The 27,429-nt window shown below is 52.3% G+C and overlaps 1 protein-coding gene across 2 annotated transcripts; it reads right to left on the bottom strand.

The window, feature by feature from the left end:
• LOC116954510 (coagulation factor X-like) lies at positions 1 to 22,947 on the bottom strand. Of its 2 annotated transcripts, none has more exons than XM_076052395.1 (9): positions 22,222 to 22,947; positions 19,658 to 19,851; positions 17,111 to 17,144; positions 12,148 to 12,291; positions 10,075 to 10,206; positions 4,808 to 5,166; positions 3,661 to 3,778; positions 2,878 to 3,200; positions 1 to 2,020 (listed from the first exon to the last, which is right to left on the bottom strand). In XM_076052395.1, the coding sequence occupies exons 1-9, from the start codon at positions 22,316 to 22,318 to the stop codon at positions 1,793 to 1,795; spliced, it is 1,629 nt and encodes a 542-aa protein (XP_075908510.1). In that variant the 5' UTR covers positions 22,319 to 22,947; the 3' UTR covers positions 1 to 1,792. The 2 variants fall into 2 exon arrangements, with proteins under 2 accessions (XP_075908510.1, XP_032830952.2); XM_032975061.2 differs by having other exon boundaries at positions 19,658 to 19,815; positions 22,222 to 22,942.
• Between the last annotated feature and the right edge of the window lie 4,482 nt (positions 22,948 to 27,429).

The following is a 27,429-nucleotide window of genomic DNA, read 5'->3' as shown; positions in this document are numbered from 1 at the left end:
TACGAGCAACAAGACGCTTGACTTTATTGTTCGGGAAACATCGGGCGAGCGCCACAGCGACGTCGACTCTCCCGACGTGCGAATTCGCCGTTTGCGAGTCATCGACAAAGACGCCGGTGTTACCTTTCTTTTTGACGTTTCTATCGCCGCGTTAAAAGGCTCGGGGTGAATTGTGAATTGTGCTCCCGACGGCAAGTTAACCGGGGAGACATTTCCAAGTTTTAACCCTTTCAGTCTGTCGGCAACTGCCGCTATCAACGTGCACACCTGATTAAAAAAACACGTGAAGGTTTCATCGATGTGAAGTAGCGCCTCTGAAACGTTCGATTGTTTCGTCAGCAATTGTGTTCCACCATTTGACAATGAGGCTAGTCGGTTTAACACGTTAGGAGGCTTTTGCGAACAATATCATCCATAAGAGGTTTTTTTTGGGTTCGATCACGTAAAAAAATAAATGTGTCGTAAAACCCGCCACCACCCGACAAAGCCAATTAGTGAGGTTTGTCACGCCAACAGAACGTGCCAATTTGTCACTAGTACAGCACACTGGTGTGTTGGTGTGTTGTGGATTTGCTCACCAACACCGGTGTGCTGTACTAGTAACTTACTGGCACGTTCTGTTGGCGTGATAAACCTCACTAATTGGCTTTGTCGGGTGGTGACGGGTTTAACGACGCATTCATATTTACGTGATCTAACGCAAAAAAAAAACCTGTTATGAATTAGATTTAGTATTCGCATGTTTTTTTATGTAAAATGAATGGCGTGGTTGTTGAGCCACAGATCTTATCATCTGTATTTGCAGAGAGGATGAGCTGCTGATGAAACCTTGACCGTTCTTCATTATGCAACCACCAGGGAGGGCTCTTTGCCCTTGCCAGGGACAGTCGGCAGCCCAGACAGTGATGCCACGTTAGTTCCAAGTCTATTGGGAGATCTCTTTGGAGATTTGGAAACCGGATTTCCGTCTACAGAGGCAATGAGTGACTAGGCATTTAAACCGTGAATTTGCTGGCTTAATGTACAACACATTGACACTCGATGAGAACGAAGGCGATAGCGCAGTGAGACACGAGTTGGTGATGTTGCTGCTGATGCTGCGTTTGCAGTGGTGCACAAGCAAACTAAACAATTCGTCAATGAGGGCGTCTGTTTTTACATAGGGGGAGGGATTCGGAGGGGGGCAAGGCCACACACGCGCACACAGAAGTCGGGTGACACACGGGCAGGCTCGGGCTGACTTAGATATATTCGGATAACATTGTAAAATAATTTTAACCGCTCTGACAGCTATAGGCTTAGCACAGACTGGAAGGATATTATTCAGTAATACATCGTACAACTACAATTCCTTACAGAGGAAACATGCTAATTAACTGATTACTAATCTATTATATCATTACGGTACTCCCCCCCCACCTCCGCCTCTGATCTCTGCACCTGATGGGTTCAGTGATGATGTCATCCTGCTGCTGCTCTATCTAAGACTGGAAGCAGGTGGATTGCTTCACTCGTCTGGCAAATGGCCCGATGATGCTGGATGTAATTACCAGCGAAACGTCGTACTACTCAAATTGTAAATGTTGTGGATTTACTCCCCAACACACCGGTGTGCCGAAGTAGTAACTAATTGGCGCTTTGTTTACGTGACAAATCTGACTTGCAGTGTCGGGTGGTGGACGGTTACGACACAGTGAAACTTACGCGATCTAACCCATGAAACATTATGATGAAAACCAACCTACGCGCTAAAGCTTGGCGGACGCACACGCCGGGACTCTCCGTGGGCCCGTTACGATGTGTTCTCGCGCATGGTGGCGTCAATCCAGTCGATGAAGTTGGCGAGGCGGGTGAAGGCCCCGTACTTCCCCCGTTGGGCACAGCCCTCGCCCCAGCTCGTGACGCCGGTGAGGAACCACGTGTCGAGCCGCCGGCTCATGTAGGGACCCCCGCTGTCGCCCTTGCACGCGTCCTGCCTCCCCGCGGCGTAGCCCGCGCAGAACATGTTCTGCGTCACTTTCTGTGGGCGGCAGGAGCGAGCGGGTTGACCAGAGTCGGCGTCTGCCTCGTTCGGCATCTTGACAATGTTGGGTTTTGTAAATTTTTATTTTACCAGGTAAGGCCCACCGAGCTATGTAGCTCTTTTTCAGAAGCGGCCTGGCCACAAACGATAGCCAAAAGAAGTGGATTATCACATGGAGATTTTAAGCAGCCAACTCTGAACGCGTGTTGACTCTAAATGTGGAGGGAAATACCCGGAGAACAATCCACGCGACTACGGGGAGAGCATGCAAATTTACAGCAGGTGCTGGGGTTGGTATCGAACCCACGACTCCTGCATACCCGGCGAGGTAGTGAACATCTCGTCACTGCGGCGCCCCTGCTCGGATATCGTCGGCAGTGGGTTTGTGGTTCAGGGTTAAAGGTCAGCAGTGAGTGTTTCAGGTTGGGGTCGGCGGCTCGTGTTAGGTTTTGGGGTTGGGCTTGCGGGTTAGCGTTTAAGGTTTGGAATTATGGTTAGAGGTTAGTCTCAGTGTTAGCGTTTAGATTTAGGGTTCAATGTTTGAGGTTCATCATATTAAATTAGTGTTAGCGGTTAGTGGTTAGGGTTAGTGTTTAAGGTTAGGGGTTATGGTTCGTTTTAATTTTTAGGATTAACAGTGTTCGTAACTAAGATCTGTAGCATCTTAGGACACCCATGAAACAGAGCCTTATTGGGCCCTACCTCATTATATAAATAAAATCTGTCTTACCAGGATTAGTGTTTGGCGTTAAGAGACAGCAGCTACCACGCATCTGCAGAGACCGTAGCCGCAGAGCCTCAACCCAAACACCCCCCAACAACCCCCCTCCCCCCTGCACAACCCCTACCATCACCTGCTCCGTGGACTGGGTGCACGTGGCCGTGGGCACCACCGGCAGTCCGACCCACTGCAGGTAGCGCGAGTTGCGGCCGTGCTCCTGCTCGCGGCCCCATCCCGAAACGACGCCCAGCGTGCCGGGCTGGGTAAGCAGCTCCGCGAGCCGGCGGTCGGGCAGGCACGCGGGCACGGCGTAGCGGTCGAGGCGCGCCGACGAGTTGAGCCGCAGGAGAGCGAGGTCGTTGTCGAAGGTGTCGCTGTCGAAGTTGGGGTGCGGCACGATAAGGTTGGCCGGCAGGTTCTGCTCGGAGCCCTCGGTCAGCCGCACGTCGTGCTCGCCTGGAATAAAGGAAAAATAAAAGGTCAACGAGCTCGGGTCTACGACGGCTGCGCCGTGATGCTGGGACGCCATCGGCTCGAGACGTCAGTCGGTGAACCTGCGAAACATTTTTTGTTTTTAATTGAAAAAAAAAATATTTAGAAAAGTTACATTTGACAATTTTTTTCTTTAGTGCGTAACTGTGAAACGCACAGCGTGAGTCTGAAGTCCCTAAAAGATTAATCGAGCAACTGCTAATTCGCGCCACGGGGGGGGGGGGGGGTGTGGGTGAGGCGTTATGCGAGCGACGCCGGTCCCGCCGTCTTTGGGAGCGGTGGCACTGCCCGGTGGTCCTGGCCATCCGAGTTCGATGCCCGGCCAGGAGTGAACCTCGGGCGAGCCGGTTGGACACCTCCACGGTCCCCCCCCTACCACGGAGGGGGGGGGAGGTGGGGGGGGGGGGAATCTCTCTCCGCTCACCGATGCGGACGAGGATTTGCTTGGTGTAGCGAGCGCAGTGCGCCGCCGTCACCACCCAGCGCGCCGACACCAGCGTCCCGCCGCAGAAGCCGGTGCCGCGCCGGTCCGTGAGCAGCACCTGGGAGGGACGGGGGGAGGGACGCGCCGATTGGCTCGTGCCGGGTGGTGGCCAGGAGATGTCGACGACCTCGCCTGCTATGACAAGAGGTTTTACTTCCCCTTCTGGCAACAGCACAGTTGTGTTGAGATGTTAAAACACAAAACTGAAAGCTTTTGCGAGGAATCGTGTCTGCACTAACCACATATGCTTGTGGTGAACATGGAAACAAAAAAGACACGCTCTGGTAGTATATGATGTTGGCATTGTCTTTGAAACGTATTGGTCCACACCAGAGACAGCTTTCTTGAGAGCCTCATCTCACACAGCGTTAGACCAGAGGACGCCAAAAGGGGAACAGCACAAAGACAATGAGACTATCAGGAAATTGACAGCTCGGGGTGATCAGCTCCATCGTGGAACCGCTCGCCTGCTTTACAGGGGGTCGTGGATTCGATCCCGACCCTGACGCCTGCTGTACATTTGCGGTGTCTCTCTACCCCCGGTCGCATGGATTTTCCTCCGGGTCCTCCGGTTTTTCCTTCCACATTTAGAATTGACATCACCACGCGTTTAGAGTCTTTGGCTGCTCTACATTTCCACGCGATGAGTGACCATTTGTGGTCAGGTCGCTCCTGTAAAAGAGCTGCATCGCTCAATGGACCTTACCTGGTAAAAAAATAAAACGTTTATCGGTGAGTATATTGGGTAGGGCCCATTGATTGAAGAAGCTCTTTGTTTAACGGTGACCCGGCTGATGGTGCGGTAGGCAAGTCGCATGGGAAGGGTTTACAGCGGCTCTTTAGAGCAGCTGTTGTGACGGTAGCGAGCACGATATACGTGCGAAGGGAGGGTTTACAGCGGCGGCGTATAACAATTTACAATGATGAACAAATAACAATAATGAAATAGACGAAGAATAAATCTGCTTTAAATTCCTCCACCGATGTATTTTTATTCTCTCCCTGTGATGCGTTCCGGTTCCACCCACCCATCGCCCCTAAGGGGCCGCCACTCACGTGTGAATTTGAACCGCGGCGACGCACGAACCTGCCAAGGGCAGTGCCCACGCGGGCAAATGTACCCTCCCACGATCCTCATGACGTCAGGTATCACGGTGGACGCGGCTTGCGCTTCCGGTTCCACCGTCGGGGGGGGCCCCCCTTCCATCGGTCGGGCCCCCCCACCGGCCAGGGCTTCGCTCCCCTGCTCTGTGGGGGGCTGCGGCGGCGGCGCGATCCGCTCGGGAGGCGACGGGAAGGCGGAGGAGTTGGTGGCAGCGGTGGCATTGGCGGTGGCATCGGCGGTGACATCGGCGGTGACCAAGCGGTCGGGTTCCCAGACGTCGCTGTCCCCTCCCAGCGATCGCCCCGTCTGGTCCATGACCGTCCTCCCGCAAGCGCCCAAGTCTGGGGGCATTCAGCGACAGAGGAGGTCCGGAGGTTAAGGTGGAGGGTTGGGTGCGACCCCCTCACGCCCTCCGTGTTTCTGATGAACAGAAGCGGCGGCGGCCACGGCGGCGGCTTCATCCTCGTCGCCGTCGCTCAACTTCCCGCGCGTGCGTCTCGGCACCGGTGCCGTGCGACGCGAGTCCGCGGCCACTGCGACGCGAGTCCACGACGCGAGTCCGCGGCCACTGCGACGGACGACAGCGCCCGCCCGAGATGAACAGTTCCATTGATGATCCGGCGCTCACAGATTCAGTCACCCCGATAGTCGGTCGCCTCCTCATCACTCTTCTATAGCTGCTATCATGGTTACTGTTCCACATACCCACTCACCACACAAAGATAAAGATCCCCCGTATAGCCTTAACAGACTGTAGGAGCAAGAGCCATTAGTGAGCACCTATGAAGGCTGCCACGGCACACGAATGGCGATGTTTACACAACTCACCAGCCACTCATTCGAGTGGACCTAGGGGAGGCCCAGGACTGCTTCAGGAGATGTTTGTCGTGAGCGGGAATCGAACCCGGGTGGCCAGCTTTGTACCGCAGCGCGCTACCCGCTACACTGCCGTTCCCTCACCACACCACGCACTCACTCACCCACACACTCACCTACCCATCCACCCACCCACTCGGCACACTGCAGCTCACAACACCCCTCGCTCTGTATCTCGCACTGCTTTGGACGTCGTTTCGAAACGACTCGGCCATTGTGCGCTGGCGTCACGGACTACATTTGTCAAAATTTAAAAATGACACCGCAAATGGCTCAACTGAGATTACACAGCAACAGCGCTCCCTGCAGACAGCCTCTACCCGTCTGTGGAACACAACAACAGCGCTCCCTACAGACAGCCTCTACCCGTCTGTGGAACACAGCAACAGCGCTCCCTACAGACAGCCTCTACCCGTCTGTGGAACACAGCAACAGCGCTCCCTACAGACAGCCTCTCTCGTCTGTGGAACACAGCAACAGCGCTCCCTGCAGACAACCTCTCTCGTCTGTGGAACACAGCAACAGCGCTCCCTACAGACAGCCTCTCTCGTTTGTGGAACACATCAACAGCGCTCCCTACAGACAGCCTCTCTCGTCTGTGGAACACAGCAACAGCGCTCCCTACAGACAGCCTCTCTCGTTTGTGGAACACATCAACAGCGCTCCCTACAGACAGCCTCTCTCGTCTGTGGAACACAGCAACAGCGCTCCCTGCAGACAGCCTCTACCCGTCTGTGGAACACAGCAACAGCGCTCCCTACTGACAGCCTGTACCCGTCTGTGGAACACAGCAACAGCGCTCCCTACAGACAGCCTCTCTCGTCTGTGGAACACAGCAACAGCGCTCCCTACAGACAGCCTCTACCCGTCTGTGGAACACAGCAACAGCGCTCCCTACAGACAGCCTCTCTCGTCTGTGGAACACAGCAACAGCGCTCCCTACAGACAGCCTCTCTCGTCTGTGGAACACAGCAACAGCGCTCCCTACTGACAGCCTCTACCCGTCTGTGAACACAGCAACAGCGCTCCCTACAGACAGCCTCTACCCGTCTGTGGAACACAGCAACAGCGCTCCCTACAGACAGCCTCTACCCGTCTGTGGAACACAGCAACAGCGCTCCCTACAGACAGCCTCTACCCGTCTGTGGAACACAGCAACAGCGTTCCCTACAGACAGCCTCCACTCGTCTGTGGAACACAGCAACAGCGCTCCCTACAGACAGCCTCTCTCGTCTGTGGAACACAGCAACAGCGTTCCCTACAGACAGCCTCTACCCGTCTGTGGAACACAGCAACAGCGTTCCCTACAGACAGCCTCTACCCGTCTGTGGAACACAGCAACAGCGCTCCCTACAGACAGCCTCTACCCGTCTGTGGAACACAGCAACAGCGTTCCCTACAGACAGCCTCTCTCGTCTGTGTAACACAGCAACAGCGCTCCCTACAGACAGCCTCTCTCGTCTGTGGAACACAGCAACAGCGCTCCCTACAGACAGCCTCTCTCGTCTGTGGAACACAGCAACAGCGTTCCCTACAGACAGCCTCCACTCGTCTGTGGAACACAGCAACAGCGCTCCCTACAGACAGCCTCTACCCGTCTGTGGAACACAGCAACAGCGCTCCCTACAGACAGCCTCTACCCGTCTGTGGAACACAGCAACAGCGTTCCCTACAGACAGCCTCCACTCGTCTGTGGAACACAGCAACAGCGCTCCCTACAGACAGCCTCTCTCGTCTGTGGAACACAGCAACAGCGTTCCCTACAGACAGCCTCTACCCGTCTGTGGAACACAGCAACAGCGTTCCCTACAGACAGCCTCTACCCGTCTGTGGAACACAGCAACAGCGCTCCCTACAGACAGCCTCTACCCGTCTGTGGAACACAGCAACAGCGTTCCCTACAGACAGCCTCTCTCGTCTGTGTAACACAGCAACAGCGCTCCCTACAGACAGCCTCTCTCGTCTGTGGAACACAGCAACAGCGCTCCCTACAGACAGCCTCTCTCGTCTGTGGAACACAGCAACAGCGCTCCCTACAGACAGCCTCTACCCGTCTGTGGAACACAGCAACAGCGCTCCCTACAGACAGCCTCTACCCGTCTGTGGAACACAGCAACAGCGCTCCCTACAGACAGCCTCTCTCGTCTGTGGAACACAGCAACAGCGCTCCCTGCAGACAGCCTCTCTCGTCTGTGGAACACAGCAACAGCGCTCCCTGCAGACAGCCTCTCTCGTCTGTGGAACACAGCAACAGCGCCTTCCTTCGCGATCCAGCGCTGCGCTACAATGACGGCACCAATAACAAACGTAAATAAACTATGTAGAATCAGGATATGAATTTATACTGGAGGAATCCAATGAGCTATAAAGCTCTTTTTGACAAATGTCCATTAGTGGCCATGTCAGAACGTTACAACAACACATACTAAAACACGACAAGAGTGCAATGTATAGGGAAGTTAAACAAAAATAATACACACATAAAACTGAACCATTTGTTTTGTCTTAGCAGGCCAAGCCCGCTGAGGTATTAACTCAGCTTGTCAGAGGTGGACGCCGCTCGCGCTGCGTCATCGCACGTCGGAGGCACGTTTATAATGGGGCTTTTATATTTGTTGTTTTTATCTCGGAATCCCTTCCCTCGTCTGCAAGCGATTGAGGAGCTGAGCGGTGGCTCCGTGCCGCCTTCAAAGCGATGCCTCTCGCAATGCGCGGCTCCGTCGCTCGGCGCTCCTCAAGGACCATCATTGTCCTTTGCCGTCGCCTCGGGAATATATATAGATTTGTTTTTATTAATTTCGGGCGCAACAATGAATCTTTTTATTCAAGGTCCCTCCGTCCGTCCGTCCGGCTGGCAGTCGGCCGAGCCGAGCCGGGCCGCAGGGTTTGAGGGGGGGTGGGCGCAGTGCGGGGCCTGTGGCATGATGTTATAAAGGGGCCCTAAATTACAAAAGAAACACGTAAATATATATAAAAAAACACATTTTTAACTTGCGTAGTAAAGTAATTGTATTTTTTCATTTGCTATTCAGCCAGATAATACGACAAATTTTAAACACCCAGTCGTTCATAAAAGTTGAAGGCGGTATAGTACTATAGTAATAGAGCAAGTGCAGAATCACTGAACCGGAATTGATAGTAGTAGCTACTACTACATGTAGTACTACTACATGTAGTAGTAGCTACTACTACATGTAGTACTACTACATGTGTACTTCATGTTGTAGTAGCTACTACACGTGCAGTAGTAGCTACTACACGTGTAGTAGCTACTACTGCATGTAGTAGTAGATACTTTTGCAACTAGGTTAATATAATCCGGCACTGCGTGGGCGGCTAATTCGCTGAGCGAATTGATTCTGAATATAATTGGTGGACAACACGAGATCCATCGTGAGCATCGTCACGATCGCCCCGGCCCTGCCTTTTTTCAGAAAGTGGTAACAGCAACACGTGGATTCCGCCTGCTCCATCTTTTATGGGATAGAGTGTTGCACCCTCGCACGTGTGGGGTTTCTGCGGGTGGTTCGTTTTAATGAGCGCTCATTAATGATCGAATGCGCCTTTATATGTAGAGGACCGCAGAGCTTGAGGGAACATTGGGTGCTGCCTTGCCTGCTTGTCGGTCCCTCGATAGTCATTCTCTGTCTTTGAGAGCGGACTGTACGTCGCCTTACACGATGCACTTTTAACCATTAACGTAAGTTCCAAAAATAAATAAGCAGGCAACACACCTTCTCCGCGTACCTTTCCCTCTACAAAAAAAAGTAAAAATATATTGTTCGTATCCCATCAGTCACACGGCCATCTGTGTTTCAGCAGCACTGGTCAAACACGGGCAAACCACTGGACTGTGTGGATACACGGAACCAGTCGTCCACGGTGTTTGCACCCAGCATGTGCCCGTGGAGGTGAGGAAATTCGCAGTTGCTGGAGGTGTTAAGACCCTGCTGAAGGCCCCACCATCGATGTAACAAGACCTCCCTCTCTCTGCCTCGAGTTCTCATACTCGTAGTCTCTTTCATCTTTCTCGCAAATTCGGTCCTCCCCCGCGATACACGGGGTGTGTGCTTACGCAGAACTTCTTTCGCACCGTATGCAGCCGACCGTGCTAATCGGAGGTTTCAGCATGCAGTGCCCCATCGGCCTTGCCGGTGAACTTCCCGGCACAGTTATTTATATTCAACTCCCCCCCCCCTTCCCCTGTGTTGGATACGGGTCCCAGGCAGCTTCAACCGGCCGGGTTGCCCAGCGGTCAGAGCCGCCGAGCCGGCACCGCCGACGACCCCCCGGGGCTCGAGTCTCGAGCCGTCGGCCGGCCGCGATCGAAGCGCCGGCGGGCTGGGTCGGCCGTGGCGTGGCCCAGCACCCACCGATCTGGTCACAGCTGAAGCCGTTGTCGCTGAGTTGGTATCCACGAGCGCAGTGGCACACGAGGCGGTAGATGCGACTCGTCTCGCAGTAGTGCTCACAGCCGCCGTTGTTCCGCTCGCACGACCGGATTTCTGTTCATACGGAGGGGTGGGGGGTGGTGGTGGTGGGGAGTGGTGGTGGTGGGGGGGGGGTGGTGGGGGGGGGGTTGGTCGTGAAGTCGTGGCGTACTTCTTCTTGGTTCTTTCGGTAAAGCCACGTAGAAGGGAAATAATAAAGTAATAAAAATAAAACATTATTTTATCATGTAGAAGGGAAATAATAAAGTAATAAAAATACAAATTTTATCATGTAGAAGGGAAATAATAAAGTAATAAAAATAAAACATTATTTTATCATGTAGAAGGGAAATAATAAAATAATAAAAAATAAACCATTGTTTTATCATGTAGAAGAAAACATTATTCTATAATGTTTTATTCTATAATGTTTTCATTTTATTATTTTATTATTTCCCTTCTACGTGGTGACTTTACCGAAATAACCAAGAAGATGAATCCCTGCAGTCACGAAAGCTTTAAATCATGGCGTACTATAAAGCATAAAAGTACTAAACTATAAACCGTTTTAACAGTGAAGGTCCATTGAGCCGTGTAGATCTTTTCCAGAAGCCACAAATGAGAGCTCAACGAGGTGGCTTTATCATCATCATCACGTGGGCATTTATAGCAGCAGCCAAATACTCTTCAACGCGTGATGATGATTCTAAATGTGGAGAGAAAATCCGGAGGACTGGGATAAAAATCCACGCCACCACGGGGAGAGAGAGACACGCAAACTCCTAATATACAGCAGCAGCAGGCGTCAGGGTTGGGATCGAACCCACAACCTCCTGTATACCAGGCGAGGTAGTTAACATATCATAGCCACCGTGGCGCCCCCTCTGCGGATCATGAGACCCGAACTGCTAAGCATGACCTGCCCCAAACCTGTTCCCGGTGTTAATGAAGTTACGTGAATTCGTTCTCACAAAGACCGAGAGGGCCCGTATCGCCTCTGAAAGACTGTTGGGGCAAGTGCTGTTAGCGAGCAAAACTTATGAAGGCCGGCAAGACACAGGATGTGGTTGGTGGCCAATACCACGCCCGGCCGCCTTTGTCTCCCCGGTGCTCATGTTTTGCCAACATAACTTTCGGAACAGCATTCCAGAATGTCCTGGCTGAAATGCCAGAACAAAAAATGAAATGACTGCAGACGGTTGAGAAGAATGAACGTTAAAGATATCGAACTGTTCCCAGTGCCGAATGACTCTCGCAGCACAAGTCGCTACAAATGCTACAGGTCCCGCACTTTCAAGGGCCCCACGTTAAATGCTTTAAAGCTATCAATTCCGGTTCAGTGATTCTGCACTTGCTCTATTACTATAGTACTATACCACCTTCAACTTTTTTTTATGAACGACTGGGTGTTTAAGGTTAGCGATTTGTCGTATTTTCTGGCTGTATAGCGAATAAAAAAATACAATTACTTTATTAAGCAAGTTAAAAATGTGTTTGAATATATATTTTTTTAAATTTAGGGCCCCTTCGTAACATTTGCTACAGGCCCCGCACGAGCCTCATCCGGCACTGACCTTTCCCCCTCTAGCCCCCGCACACCCACCCACACTCCCCTGGGAATGATTGTCGTCTCTTCCCCGCCACCTTCCCCCATATACAAGCCACCCCCCCCGCCCACTGAAGACCTCCACAGCCCCCACAGCCCCCACAGGTTGGCGCGTCGAGCCTTGAAAAGCCCCACCTACGTCGGTGGTTTCGGTGGTTGTGGTGGTGGTTGTGGTGGTGGTCATGGTGGCGGTGGTTGTGGTGGTTGTGGTGGTGGTGGCTGTGGTGGTGGTCGTGGTGACGGTGGTTGTGGTGGTGGTGGTTGTGGTTTTGGTGCTGGTGGTTGTGGTGGTGGTCGTGGTGGTGGTGGTTGTGGTGGTCGTGGTGGTGGTGGTGAGAGGGGCTCTCCCCGAGTTCGCCGGCACCCTCGCACCGGCCCCCGCCGTGAGCGTCGTCGCGGCGATTCCTCACCGACGTGGCAGGTGTCTCCCTCCCAGCCCTCGGCGCAGACGCAGCGGGCGGCCGAGCGCAGCTCCAAGCAGCGGCCGCCGTTCTTGCAGGGGTTGGGTCGGCACGGGGTGACCCGCGGGGCCGGGGCGCGCCCCTGAAAGCCGCCTGCCCCGCACAGCGATCCGTTAGAAGAACGGTACAAACGGTACACTCCGTTAGGAGAACGGTACAGACGGTACGCTCTGTTAAAAGAATGGTACAGACGGTACACTCCGTTAGGAGAACGGTACAGACGGTACACTCCGTTAGGAGGACGGTACAGACGGTACGCTCCTTTAGAAGAACGGTACAGACGGTACACTCCGTTAGAACGGTACAGACGGTACGCTCTGTTAGAAGAACGGTACAGACGGTACACTCCGTTAGGAGAACGGTACAGACGGTACGCTCCGTTAGAAGAACGGTACAGACGGTACACTCCGTTAGAAGAACGGTACAGACGGTACACTCCGTTAGGAGAACGGTACAGACGGTACGCTCCGTTAGGAGAACGGTACAGACGGTACGCTCTGTTAGAAGAACGGTACAGACGGTACACTCTGTTAGAAGAACGGTACAGATGGTACGCTCCGTTAGAAGAACGGTACAGACGGTACGCTCCGTTAGAAGAACGGTACAGACGGTACACTCCGTTAGAAGAACGGTACAGACGGTACACTCCGTTAGGAGAACGGTACAGACGGTACGCTCCGTTAGGAGAACGGTACAGACGGTACGCTCTGTTAGAAGAACGGTACAGACGGTACACTCTGTTAGAAGAACGGTACAGATGGTACGCTCCGTTAGAAGAACGGTACAGACGGTACGCTCCGTTAGGAGAACGGTACAGACGGTGAGCTCCGTTAGGAGAACGGTACAGACGGTACACTCCGTTAGGAGAACGGTACAGACGGTACGCTCCGTTAGGAGAACGGTACAGACGGTACACTCCGTTAGGAGAACGGTACAGACGGTACGCTCCGTTAGGAGAACGGTACAGACGGTACGCTCCGTTAGGAGAACGGTACAGACGGTACGCTCTGTTAGAAGAACGGTACAGACGGTACGCTCTGTTAGAAGAACGGTACAGATGGTACGCTCTGTTAGAAGAACGGTACAGATGGTACGCTCTGTTAGAAGAACGGTACAGATGGTACGCTCTGTTAGAAGAACGGTACAGATGGTACGCTCTGTTAGAAGAACGGTACAGACGGTGAGCTCCGTTAGGAGAACGGTACAGACGGTACGCTCTGTTAGAAGAACGGTACAGATGGTACGCTCTGTTAGAAGAACGGTACAGATGGTACGCTCTGTTAGAAGAACGGTACAGATGGTACGCTCTGTTAGAAGAACGGTACAGATGGTACGCTCCGTTAGAAGAACGGTACAGACGGTGAGCTCCGTTAGGAGAACGGTACAGACGGTGAGCTCCGTTAGGAGAACGGTACAGACGGTACACTCCGTTAGGAGAACGGTACAGACGGTACGCTCCGTTAGAGCGCAGTAGTTGGAGTTGCGCTCCTGAAGAACGCCGTGTTACGGAAAGAAAATATTGCGTTGTAATAAATAATTTCGAGTGTAGGGGTTAAAGCGCGGTCGGCGATAACGCGCGAGATGCATAACAAAGGGGCCGAACAAAGACCGAGGCGCGTGGGTAGCATCTAGAAGCATCCAGCAGCATCCCACCACCTTGTGCGATGCTACGCCGAGGGAGCCGTACGACCGCTTATTCCTACTCGCGCGACGGAGCTGCGTTCGCTCGATCGCGTTTAATATCCAATTCGCATCCGCGTTATAGAAAAAGTGTTTCCTAAAATGCATTCATCACGTTATGAAAACACTCAGCGTTATACGAGAACTGACTGTACGATGATACAACGAGGGGAGGGGGGGTGGGGTCAAAGGTCATGGCGCCACCAGCCCGAATGTCTCGCTGAATCGTAGGGAATGAAGCAGGCAGTGGCAGCAGCCTGCTGGCTTACAAAGTTTTGGTGGAATAGTGGGGGCGGGGGTAGTGATGGGGCGAGGGGGGGGGGGCACAAGGCTGGAAGCTTGCTCTGGGCGGCAAAGTGTTTGCTGGCTACGGCTGTGAGAGGTCGGAGCGCTGAGCTGGCACCGCTCAGATCTGGGGTTTGAGAACCGTGACTCAAACAGAGTTCTCAAGTGCGGTCTGTAGATGATCTCAAAGCGGAGCGTGGGTCTCAATGGCGCTATCGTGCCGAGATGTTAACTACCTCGCCTGGTATACAGGAGGTCGTGGGTTCGATCCCGACCCTGACGCCTGCTGTGTATTTGGAGTTTGCGGTGTCTCTCTCTCTCTCCCCGTGGTCGCGTGGATTTTTCTCCGGGACCTCCGTTTTTTCCCTCGACCTTTTGAAACAAGCTTTCAGAGTACAGTATTTGGCCGCTATAAATGTCCACGTGATAAGCCACTTCGTTCAGCTATGTGGCCAGGTCGCTTCTCAAAGAGTGCTATATAGCTCAGTAGGCCTTACCCGGTAAAATAAAACGTTTATTTTTTGTATAGTTTAGACTCACATAGATACTCATAGACATCAATAGAGACCCGCAGACGTACACTGGGTCTTACAAGTTGGGGTTAAACCACATGCCTCAAGTGTGGTGATTTGATCTCAGCCCGGTCACCAGGGCCTGCACACAACAAGCCCCCATCACAGTACATTGCGTTCTGCACCTCTAATTTGGCTAAGTTGCAGTGCAGAGAGTAAAGGTAGAGATTTGTCTGTCACGTGACAAACATGACTGCCATGTGAGTACCCTCTGCTTCAGACTGCACTGTCTCATGTGCACAAGTATACGCATCGATTGCCCTGCTTGTTCTTATCCCGTCTTATCTCCTTTGTTACAACTGTTGTAAAAAAAAAAGGGCATAGTATTTGCACGAGCGAAAAAAATCCACTGCTGCGCACATTTATGTTTACGCATAACTCTGTGGCAATGTTTCTAACGTAGCACGGCGTCTCGTACAAACAGCCCTGACACCGTGGCTACTTGCCTTCTTACTAGTTTACGCGATGGGGTCTCTCAAGTGTCATAGCGCAGGAGGCTGGGAGGCACCAAAAACGAAGCCACCCACCCCACCAGCGCTCCACTCTCTCCTGGGTGGACTGGCCCGAACCAGCCCAGCGGGCGATCTATGCAAGGACAAGCACCCGCTTTGGACTACGGTCAGCAGAGCATCGGCGGAACGAACATTCGCGACACGCACGGCGTTTACCGGAAAATAAATTAACGTGACAATGAGGGGAACAGGGCCAAGCTTAAGTGTCGCTGCAAATCCAGACGAGAAAGAGGTTGGAGCCTTAACGAGGTGGGCCGTAAGTGTCTCTCGGGGTAGATTGAAAGCTGCTGCCGATGTGAAGCACGGATGGCATTCCAGACGGCGGTTTGGCTCCGATTAGCACGGTTGGCTACGCACGGGGCGAAAGATACGCCCGGCGTCTTAGTGAACATTAAGGCAAAAGTAAAGACGCGAAATGCGTAAAGACATGCTGCAGATAAAGCAGTCTTACTCGTGTTGCCACCTTCTGCACAGACCAGTCCCAGACATGTTTCTCAAGTCAGCCGAGGTCTATTTTTTTACAAATCGTTCATTTGACTGACATAAAGTTCAACACTATATCGGTGCCCGGTCGCTATTGTGACGTGGGAGGGGGGTGCCTGGTCGCTATTGTGACGTGGGGGGGGGGGTGAGTGCCTGGTTGCTATTGTGACGTGAGGGGGGGGGTGACTGTCCGGTCGCTATTGTGACGTGGGAGGGGGGGTGCCTGGTTGCTATTGTGACGTGAGGGGGGGGGGTGAGTGCCTGGTCGCTATTGTGACATGGGGGGGTGCCTGGTTGCTATTGTGACGTGAGGGAGGGGGTGAGTGCCCGGTCGCTATTGTGACTGGGGGGAGGGGGGGTGCTTGGTCGCTATTGTGACGTGGAGGGGGGGGGGGGTGCTTGGTCGCTATTGTGACGTGGAGGGGGGGGGGTGCTTGGTCGCTATTGTGACGTGGAGGGGGGGGGGTGCTTGGTCGCTATTGCAGATACGCCACTGCCCTTCAGAAGAGGACTTTTGAAACCAAATGTCGCCGTTTCACCAACCCTCTGGCGCTGAGCTGTTGTGGAGTCGCCCCCACGTCTCCAGCGGACAGAACACAAAGCCGAGTCCTCAAAATGTGAACGCGGCTCTCCAACACACAACCAGTTAGTGCTGGACTAGTGACGAATTGCCATGTTTCTGTTGACGTGACAAACCTTACTTATTGGCTGTGTCGGGTGGTGGCGGGTTTAACGACACATTTATATATTTACGCGATCAAACCCAAAACAACCTCTATTATAGAGTAACGTATCTACTTATCATGCCCATACTGTTTTATATTTATTGTTGTTGTTGTTATTGTCGTCTTATTTGGCCAACTTGTCCCCCCACCGTTAGGATTCACGACGGGAGGAGAGAGGGACGGGGCGGATCTGCTACTCCACCTTCGTGTTGTGTGCACCAACACCACTGGCTGGACCGTCCGCTCTGAGGTTTACGCACGCAACTTAACTTCGTGTGGTCGTGAGTTCAGATTGGGCGACCACCTGTCCCCGTTTCACCCGGTCAGGTTTGGCCAGGCCAGTACAGAAATCGGAAACATTGTTCGGGTGCCAGGTATTGATTTGTGTCGAGGTCTGATACTGGTCTTTATGTTAAACTTTATTGCAGTTAACTGCAGCACAGATTTGATGATTATAATAATCATATATTATAGACCTAGCGATGTCAGGGAAATGTCTGCATTTGGGCTATAATAGACCAGGTGGCAACGCCTGCCTAAGAATAAGTTTTAAATTACGAATCACTTCATGTCTGAACATCATCATCATCATTGTCATCAACGTCAGCACGCTTGCATCGTCGCTTGTACGCTGGTCGAGCGTGAGCACACTGACCTTGGCTTAGGCGATATCGGGCCCAGAATATTTTCTGTAAATGAGAAGAAAGCACAGCGAGACAACGGAGAGAAGTTTTCGACGAGTCACGTTCGGCGACCGCCAAGAGAGACCGCCGCTGTTGTTGATGTTGTTGTTGTCAGTCGTCATGACGGAACCATCCGATGCCTGCTGGCACCGACTTCGCCAAGGGCGATGTCGGCGGGTGACATTTAAAAAAATCGGTCAATAGAAAAAGGTCAAAAAGGTCAATTGAAAAATAAAGATCACTTGCTGAGCGATTGGTGGCCCAAACGTGCGGTGTCACGTGCCGACTGCTGAAACAAACCCCGCATGGAAATACATAAATACATAAACATGTGTTTAGTGCTGTTACGTTTAGTGTTGTTACGTTTAGTGGTGTCACGTTTAGTGTTGTTACGTTTAGTGTTGTCACGTTTAGTGTTGTTATGTTTAGTGTTGTTATGTTTAGTGTTGTTATGTTTAGTGTTGTTATGTTTAGTGTTGTTATGTTTAGTGTTGTTACGTTTAGTGGTGTTATGTTTAGTGTTGTTATGTTTAGTGTTGTTATGTTTAGTGTTGTTATGTTTAGTGGTGTTACGTTTAGAGTTGTCACGTTTAGTGGTGTCACGTTTAGTGGTGTCACGTTTAGTGTTGTTACGTTTAGTGGTGTTACGTTTAGTGTTGTTATGTTTAGTGTTGTTACGTTTAGTGGTGTTATGTTTAGTGTTGTTATGTTTAGTGTTGTTATGTTTAGTGTTGTTATGTTTAGTGTTGTTACGTTTAGTGTTGTTATGTTTAGTGTTGTTATGTTTAGTGTTGTTATGTTTAGTGGTGTCACGTTTAGTGGTGTCACGTTTAGTGGTGTCACGTTTAGTGGTGTTATGATTAGTGTTGTTATGTTTAGTTCATTGGCCCATCGGCCAAATGAAGCGGTTTGAGCAGCAGTATTTGTTTGAGAATGAAAACTCTGGACGCCGTGGCCTTAAAAGAAAATAAATATTAAACGGGCGACGTTTCAGGCAATGGCCCTTTCTTCATAGCACACAAATGAAGGGATTAAATGTGCCCTGAAGAGCCACATTTCCCGAAACGTCACCTTTTTCACATTTGTTTCTAATACAAGGCCACAGTGTTGCTGACAAATGTTATTTGTGCTTCCTGCACCACTATCAACACAACAACAGCATCACCAAATATTTCATTAAAACAGCAGCCACAGAGTTGATTTTCTGTCTTCACGTCTCGTGAAAATTAGCGCTTAAATACGAGCGGAACAATTTCGGCTTCGTTCCAACTCGCCGCAGGCGCCAGGGCATGTTTCTCTTGCCGTGATGGGATCTGCTTGGATGCCGCTTGCCCGATGCATTGGAATTATAATGGTGGTAATAATCACAATGATCATCATGAACACAACAATATCCCAACATCTAGGGCCCGTTCGTTGCAGCGGCGGCGGCGGCCTTGGCATGGACGGCTCCTGGATGTGCAAATAGACACCCCCCCCTACCCCCCCCCGTTCGCATTGATCATCAAAGCTGTCGCAAATATTAATATTGACCAAATAAACACTCGTGGGCACCCACCCACGTGCCCACGGATGGAGGAGGAATGCGGCCCGGGTTGTGTGCACTCTGGGGTCACGCTTAGGCACGACGTTTTTTTTTTTAATGGGAAACACGTGTCTCGTGCACAACCAGCGATCACGTCCCAATGGTCCCAACTTGAAAGGTTCCAGTCACAGGGGAGGGGGGGGCGGGGGGGGTGTCAAAATCACCACGCATGTCACAGCACGCGACGCCCTTCCCATACCTGTCCTTCCGCACGACGCAAAAATGGTTTAGTTTTAGTTTTTTACACATCTCATCAGCCGCCGTGCTGGGAGTACGAAATTCCAGCAGCATTGGTTGAATGCAAGGCAAGCGAATTATGGACCGGTTTTGAAACACAGTATCTCATCGGCAGAGTGAAGAAAAATAAGGTAAAGGTTTAGTGCAGGTTTGATGGTAGGAGTGTTATATTGCTCAATGACAGTGGTAGTGAGTTTTCATCATGATGATGGCTGTGGTGGTGGTGTTTGTGGTTTCGCTGGTAGTGGTGGTCATGATGATGGCTGTGGTGGTGGTGGTGTCAGTGTTGTTGACCGTGGTTGATACTGTGATAAGTTGTGATGATGTTGTTGTTGTTGTTTGTGGTCGTGGCGGTAGTGATGGTGGTAAGAGTATCGTTGTTGATACAGGCGCTCACGATGCAGATGGTTATTATTATTATTATAATTATTATTATTATAAAAACAATGGTCGTGTTGACGTGCGTGGCGGTGTGATGCCCTGGCACGAGGCATGAAACCTGCGCCTCCTCCGCCACCTCCAACTTGACCCCTCTCCTCCGCATCCCCAGCGCGCGAGTTCCCCACGGCCGGTCTCGCTCGACCCCCGATCCCCCGGCGGTGCCGTCGCACCGCCCGGGCACCCGCTCGGACGTGAGCGGCCGCGTGCCACAAGGGGGGGCGAGAGTGGTGGGGGGGGGGGGGGTAGCGCCACGCACCGCCTGCTCTTGCCCCACCGCCTCCTTCGCCTCCTCGAAGGAGCAAGTCTCCTCGCGACACTCGCGCTCGATCGATCCGGGACGCAGCTCCTCGAAGTCGCTGTTCTTCCTGCGCGTGCGTCGCAGCACGAGCGCCGCCCGTCGCGGGTCCACGAACACTGCGGCGGGATGGGACGGGACGGACGAGCGAGCGTCTGCACCGGATTCACGATCCCAACCTTCAGGCCGCACGCCAGCTCCGTCGATCAATGCGGTGCGCTCGCCGGCTCACGGTCAGACGGCCCCCTGATCACTCTGCTACGGCTGCTGTCGTGGTCACCGTTCCCGTGATGTTCCACTCGTGGATTCAGTCCACGCGTGTTGAGGACTCGGTCTACCAGACACTGACCGCTGTTTCGTGGCGTTCACACCGCGTTCAACCACCACGCTGCAGACTACAACGACAACACACTCACCCACTCACCACACTGCGGGTCACAACAACACACTCACCCACTCACCCACCCACACACCACACTACAGGTCACAACAACACACTCACCCACTCACCCACTCACCACACTGCGGGTCACAACAACACACTCACCCACTCACCCACTCACCACACTGCAGGTCACAACAACACACTCACCCACTCACCACACTGCAGGTCACAACAACACACTCACCCACTCACCACACTGCAGGTCACAACAACACACTCACCCACTCACCCACACACCACACTACAGGTCACAACAACACACTCACCCACTCACCCACTCACCACACTGCGGGTCGCAACAACACACTCACCCACTCACCCACTCACCACACTGCAGGTCACAACAACACACTCACCCCCTCACCCACTCACCACACTGGAGGTCACAACAACACACTCACCCAGTCACCACACTGCAGGTCACAACAACACGCTCACCCACTCATCACACTGCAGGTCACAACAACACACTCACCCACCCAGCCACTCACCACACTGCAGGTCACAATAAAACACTCACCCACTCACCCACCCACTCACCACACTGCATGTCACAACAACACACTCACCCACTCACCCACCCAGCCACTCACCACACTACAGGTCACAACAACACACTCACCCACTCACCACACTACAGGTCACAACAACACACTCACCCACCCACTCATCCACCCACCCACTCACCGCACTGCATGTCACAACAACACATTACCCACTCACTCACCCACTCACCCACTCACCACATTGCAGGTCACAACAACACACTCACCCACCCACTCACTCACTCACCCACTCACAACACTGCATGTCACAACAACACACTCACCCACCCACCCACTCACCACACTGGAGGTGACCCCCCTCTCTCTGTTTCTTCCCTCCCACTGCTCCACTTTGGAATTCCCCTACAGAGTCTGAGACTTGTCTACAGAGTCTGAGACTTGTCTATATCATCTGAGACTTGTCTACAGAGTCTGAGACTTGTCTACAGAGTCTGAGACTTGTCTACATCATCTGAGACTTGTCTACAGAGTCTGAGACTTGTCTACAGAGTCTGAGACTTGTCTACATCATCTGAGACTTGTCTACAGAGTCTGAGACTTGTCTACATCATCCTCGCAGCAGCAGCTGCTTCTGGCTGGGCCATCGAACGAAGGCGGCGGTCACCCCATCGCGAGCTCTCGAACGCGCTTCTACGGCCGTCTGGAATGCTCCTCCGTCCGCTATTCGAGTGTTAATTATTATTACTGATAAGTAGCTATTAGTTGCTGATATATTATTGATATATTGATATTTTATTGGAGGAATATTGACGTCGTTGGAGAATCTGACCAAATCCTTCCACCCTGCTTTAAAAGAAAACAAATACAAAATAGGCGACGTTTCGGGCAATGGTTCTTCTTCAATGTACATAAATTAACATACCTGTAGACTCGTGTAGTTTGGTGTCTTTGTGAGGCCTCTGCGCTGTTGTTCACGTGGTGAGAGTTACTTTGTTTATTGCGCAACACTGCCAGCGCAGCAGCAGCAAGCATCACCGATCCAATTCGTGATGATGATCATGGTGGTGATTATGATCATGGTGGTGATTATGATCATGGTGGTGCATGGTGGTGATTATGATCATGGTGGTGATTATGATCATGGTGGTGATTATGATCATGGTGGTGTTGATGTTTGCGGTTGATTTTTACAGCGAGCGGCGCAGCGTGATTGGCAATGGGCCGGGGCATGTCCCATTACCATCACCACCATAATCATCACCATCATCATTACCACCATCATCATTATCATCATCACCATCATTATCATCATCACCATCATCATTACCACCATCATCATTATCATCATCACCATCATTACCATCATCATCACCATCATCACCACCATCATCATCACCATCATCGTCACCATCATTACCATCATCACCATCATCACCACCATCATCATTACCATCATCATCATTACCATCATCATCATTACCATCATCACCATCATCATCACCACCACCATCACCACCACTCGCACACCGTGCCCACCCACCCAGGCCGTTCCGCTCCACGCCGTCGCCACGCACCTGAGTCGGGGTGCACCGCCTCCACAGTCGCCGCCGCCAGCAGCAGCAGCGACAGAGCCGCCAGCAGCTGCAGCGCAGCAGCGGCAGCAGCAGCCATGGCAGGCGCTGTGCGTGCCTGGGGGCTCTCCTCCTCCTTCTCCTCCTCCTCGTCTCGCCGCAGCTCGATCCCTCCTCCCTCCCCTCTCCCCCGAGGCGAGGAGACACCGCGGGGTGACCGCGACTCCTCTCCCTCCTCTCTCTCTGTGTGTCACCCCCCACAGCCCTCCTACTCCAACGCACGCGCCACGCGCTCCGAACTGCGACTCCGTCTGGGACGAAACTCTGGAGGGAAACGCGGACCCTGCTGCCCCACAGCGCCCTGCTCGCCTGCTGCCCACACAGCGCCCTGCTCGCCTGCTGCCCACACAGCGCCCTGCTCGCCTGCTGCCCCACACAGCGCCCTGCTCGCCTGCTGCCCACACAGCGCCCTGCTCGCCTGCTGCCCACACAGCGCCCTGCTCGCCTGCTGCCCACACAGCGCCCTGCTCGCCTGCTGCCCACACAGCGCCCTGCTCGCCTGCTGCCCACACAGCGCCCTGCTCGCCTGCTGCCCACACAGCGCCCTGCTCGCCTGCTGCCCACACAGCGCCCTGCTCGCCTGCTGCCCACACAGCGCCCTGCTCGCTTGCTGCCCACACAGCGCCCTGCTCGCCTGCTGCCCCACACAGCGCCCTGCTCGCCTGTTGCCCACACAGCGCCCTGCTCTCCTGCTGCCTACACAGCGCCCTGCTCGCCGCGACCATCCCGGTCAGCGCCCCCCCCCCCGCTCATCCTCTCCGACTCACGATCCTCCCCCGCCTCTCTCTTGCCAAGCTGGCTCTGACTTTCAGTGGAACACGCAGCAGGAGGCTTTCGCGACCAATATCATCCACAACACAGGTTTTTGTTTTGGGTTAGATCGCGTACATATATAGATGTGTGTCGTTAAACCCGTCACCACCCGGCACACAATGGACAGGACGCACAAGATCAATGGGCTCGCATAATGTGCGTTGATTCATTACCCCCCCCCCCCCACCTTGGCGCAAGAGCGTAGAAGCGTGGTCACCACATCTACTCCTCTATTTAATGAACGAAACTGGTGGATTTCTACACAAATCTGTCTGTCGCCTGATGAAGCTAGATGTAATTACTGGTGAAACGTCGTATTCAGATTGTAAATGTTGTGGCTTGGCTCTCCAACACACCGGTGTGCTGTACTAGTGACGAATTGTCACGTTCTGATTACGTGACAACCCTTATTAGTTGGCTGTGTCGGGTGGTGGCAGGTTGAACGGCACATTTATATATTTACGCGATCTAACCCAAAAAACCTCTATTATGGGTTCCTTCACCTTCTTCTGAACCTCCTCCCAATCCTCCTTCCCACCATCTCCATCCCCCTCCTTCTGATCATCATTTTGGTCCAACCATGGAACAAAGGTGGTCACTGCATCGCGCCCTTTCAGATGCGCTTCTGCGGCCGTCTGGAACGCCCTGCCTGGCAATGGGCCTTACCTGGTAACATGGAAATTGTTACGTTTAGACTCTGCTGATGAGGCCCAGAATATCGAAACAAAATGCACAACCACCACCACCATCATCATCATCACTGTCGCTGGCATCCCAAAGATTCCATTCTCAAAGCGCCCTTGCACGCACACACGAGACAAAGACGCCCCGTGTGGCCTTTAACAGACTGTTGGGGCAAGTGCTGTGAGCGCTTAGCACCTGCAAGCACACGCGCACACACGACCAGGTAGCCACAAGTTCAACACCGGGCAAGGGTGTCACGGCCTCAAACACAGCAGCCCTGAGTGGTGAGTGCACATCGTTTATTGTGACAGTAGAAGAATCACCTTTACAATTCCATCTTAAAGTTTGCTCACCAAATGGAAGAGAACGGGAGAACGTTGTCAGACGCTTGGTAAGAACTCGGGTCGGAACCACGGCGATCGTTCCCCATCTGGCATCACGGTGGCTAGGAGATGTTAACTCCCTCGCCTGGTATGCAGGAGGTCGATGGGAACGATACCGACCCTGACGCCTGCTGCTGCTGCTGTATATTTGGAGTTTGCGTGTCTCTCTCTCATCATCACGGTGGCCAGGAGATGTTAACTCCCTCGCCTGGTATGCAGGAGGTCGTTGGATTCGATACCGACCCTGACGCCTGCTGCTGCTGCTGTATATTTGGAGTTTGCGTGTCTCTCTCTCTCCCCGTGGTCGCGTGGATTTCTCTCCGGCTCCTCCGTGTTTCCCTGCACATTTAGAATCACGCGTTTAGAGTGTTTGGGCTGCTATAAATTTAATTTGTGATAGCCAGTTCGCTTCTGAAAAAGAGCTACGTAGCTCAGTGGGCCTTACCTTGTAAAAGTAAATAAAAATCTCAAGTTTTTGGGGTTGGTTCTTTAACTTTTTGTGTGCGTCTTTTAATTTGGAGAATTCGTTAATTGACGCAATCACCCTTTCAACCCCAAGTTGTAAAACAATGACGTCTTTAGAGTGACACTGAGACATCATAAACAAGACACACACGACAGCCGCCACGAACTGCAGGTGACGTAACACCGCTTGTGCCAGGCTAGGTGCACTTGACAATAACACGTGCAACTTGTAACGCTCGAAGAGAGAGGACCACTCGGAGGCGCGAGGCACCACAGACAAGCCGCCACTGCCAATTGGTGCCCAATCTCTGCGCTCCTCTACATATCGAGGTGTTATAGCAGCCAATCGATGAGTGTTTACACGTGGAAGGAAACCGGAGTAACCGGAGAAACCCCACGCGTGCGAGGGGGAAACGCTCTATCCCTCACAGACGACGCAGGGTGAGTCCTGCCTTCTGGCGAGCCAAGGTACGGCTCCTCCTCGACACCCACGGGAAGGGAGCTTCACACCATCTGTGTGTGATCCACCAACCCCTCGCTGCCTCTATAGTGTCGGGTTACAGGCAGCCACGTGCGTGGCCACCACCACCACCATTGTGAGGCCGTCAAGTGAAGTGCTGAAGGCTTGTTGCTGCAGGCCACGAGACAGGTGGTATGGGTTAACTCCCTGAGGTCACTGACAGATGCACCACCTGTGCCCTCCCCACTATGTCAACGATACACAACAAAGACAAAGCTCCCCTGTATAGCCTTGACAGACCGTTAGGGCAAGTGCTGTAAGCTGTCACCTATAAAGACCGCAACGGCACACGAGGGGGTGGGTGGCCAGCACAACGCCCAGCCGCCTTTGCCTCCCGAGTGGCGATGTTTTTATGCACCGCACCAGGTACTCATCTGAGTGCCTGGTCCGGTACTCATCTGAGTACCTGGTTCAGATAATGGTCACTGCTGGCCGTGAGCATGAATCGAACTCGGGTCGCCAGGTTCGTAGCGCAGCGTGCTAACCGCTACACTGCAACTCCCCAACGATACACACACACGCACGTGCACGCGCGCGCACACACGCACGCGTGCACGCGCCATCGAGTGGGTAGCGCCACAAAGTGGAATGTTTTAATGAAGGAACATTGGCAATGCTTTTGGCATCTCACGGAAAGATCTGATTCCGATTGTGGTGAGGCCACGTGACGCGGTTTTCGTACTGAAGTTTTTTTTTTTAAAGCTGGAATTTAAAAAGGTCACCCATAAAATATCTACATTCGACACATTCGTTAACAACACCGTGGCGGCCCTAAAAGGAAACATGTATTATTGTTATAGAATAGAAGATGTATTCATATTATTGGGTCTTTCGGTAAAGCCACCTTTATAGGTTCAAAGAAAATAACAAAAACTACGACGTTTCGATCACAACGCAAGCAATCTCCTGATGACGATTGCTTGCGTTGCGATCGAAACGTCGTAGTTTTTTTGTTATTTTCTTTGAACCTATCTACGTGACTTTACTGAAAGACCGGAGAATATGAATTCCTGCAGTCACGAAAGCTTTAAGTCAAGAATGTGCATTGTTGTTATTAGTTACGCTTATTTAACCGGGAGGCCTCGCTGAGTCTCAAGACTCTATTCAGGAGGAACCTGCCAAAGTTTCGCAGCAAAGTCGCAAGTTGCTATGATGTGTCATACCAGTTGGGTAATTTGCAAATAACTTCTATTCGCTTTTGGATGTTTGGCCAAGACCAGTAATAATGCATGGGGGTTGTTGTTTTTTAGCTATGGGTGGGAGCTGGAGAACCCAGATGAATCCCATGTAGACCAGGGGGAGAGAGAGAACATACGAACTCCACACGGACGAAATGCGCTTCTGTGGCCGTCTGGAACGCTCTTCCTTCCGATGTATATTAGGAAGTCACCGGAGCTAAACACTTTTAAATAATCCATATTTAAAACTCACTTCTTTAAAACTGATTGTTGTGTTTAATCTCTTGTCCTTATCCCGCACCCCCGATTAGCACGGTTGGCTACGTACGGCGCGAAAGAAGTTCAACATATACAAAGGTGCCCGAGTTGGAAGTCGAACCGAGGATTCTTGCTGTGAGACGCGAGTTTTACCGCTGCATTTCGCTGCTGCAAGTAAAATATACGTGACGTTTCGGGCCGCTAAAAGTCAGCTCAATATCTCAAGAGGCGCAATGCCACTGTGTGGTGAACACGAGACGCCGGTCCTTGATAAACAACGTCACAAAGCAGCAGTCCTGAAAGGGCCGAAGGTTGCCCACCCCTGCCCATGGTAAACTGGACTCGTATGGTGAACTGGACTCGTATGGTAAACTGGACTCGCATGGTAAACTGAACTCGCATCGTAAACTGGACTCCCATGGTGAACTGAACTCCCATGGTAAACTGGACTCGTATGGTAAACTGGACTCGCATGGTAAACTGAACTCCCATGGTGAACTGGACTCGCATGGTGAACTGGACTCGTATGGTAAACTGGACTCGTATGGTAAACTGGACTCCCATGGTAAACTGAACTCGCATGGTGAACTGGACTCCCATGGTGAACTGGACTCGCATGGTGAACTGGACTCGCATGGTAAACTGGACTCCCATGGTGAACTGAACTCCCATGGTAAACTGGACTCCCATGGTAAACTGGACTCGCATGGTGAACTGGACTCTCATGGTAAACTGGACTCCCATGGTAAACTGGACTCCCATGGTGAACTGGACTCGTATGGTCAGGGGTCGGCAACCAAAACAACAAGAAGAGCGTTGGTTTTAACAAATTGGTTTTAACAATTCTAGA

Source organism: Petromyzon marinus, chromosome 55 (assembly GCF_048934315.1).
Source record: "Petromyzon marinus isolate PM22_M1 ecotype Great Lakes invasive population chromosome 55, UKy_Petmar_22M1.pri1.0, whole genome shotgun sequence".
NCBI lineage: Eukaryota > Metazoa > Chordata > Hyperoartia > Petromyzontiformes > Petromyzontidae > Petromyzon > Petromyzon marinus.
The sequence above is the reverse complement of the archived record's forward strand: the minus strand, read 5'-3'. Positions and strand labels throughout refer to the sequence as shown.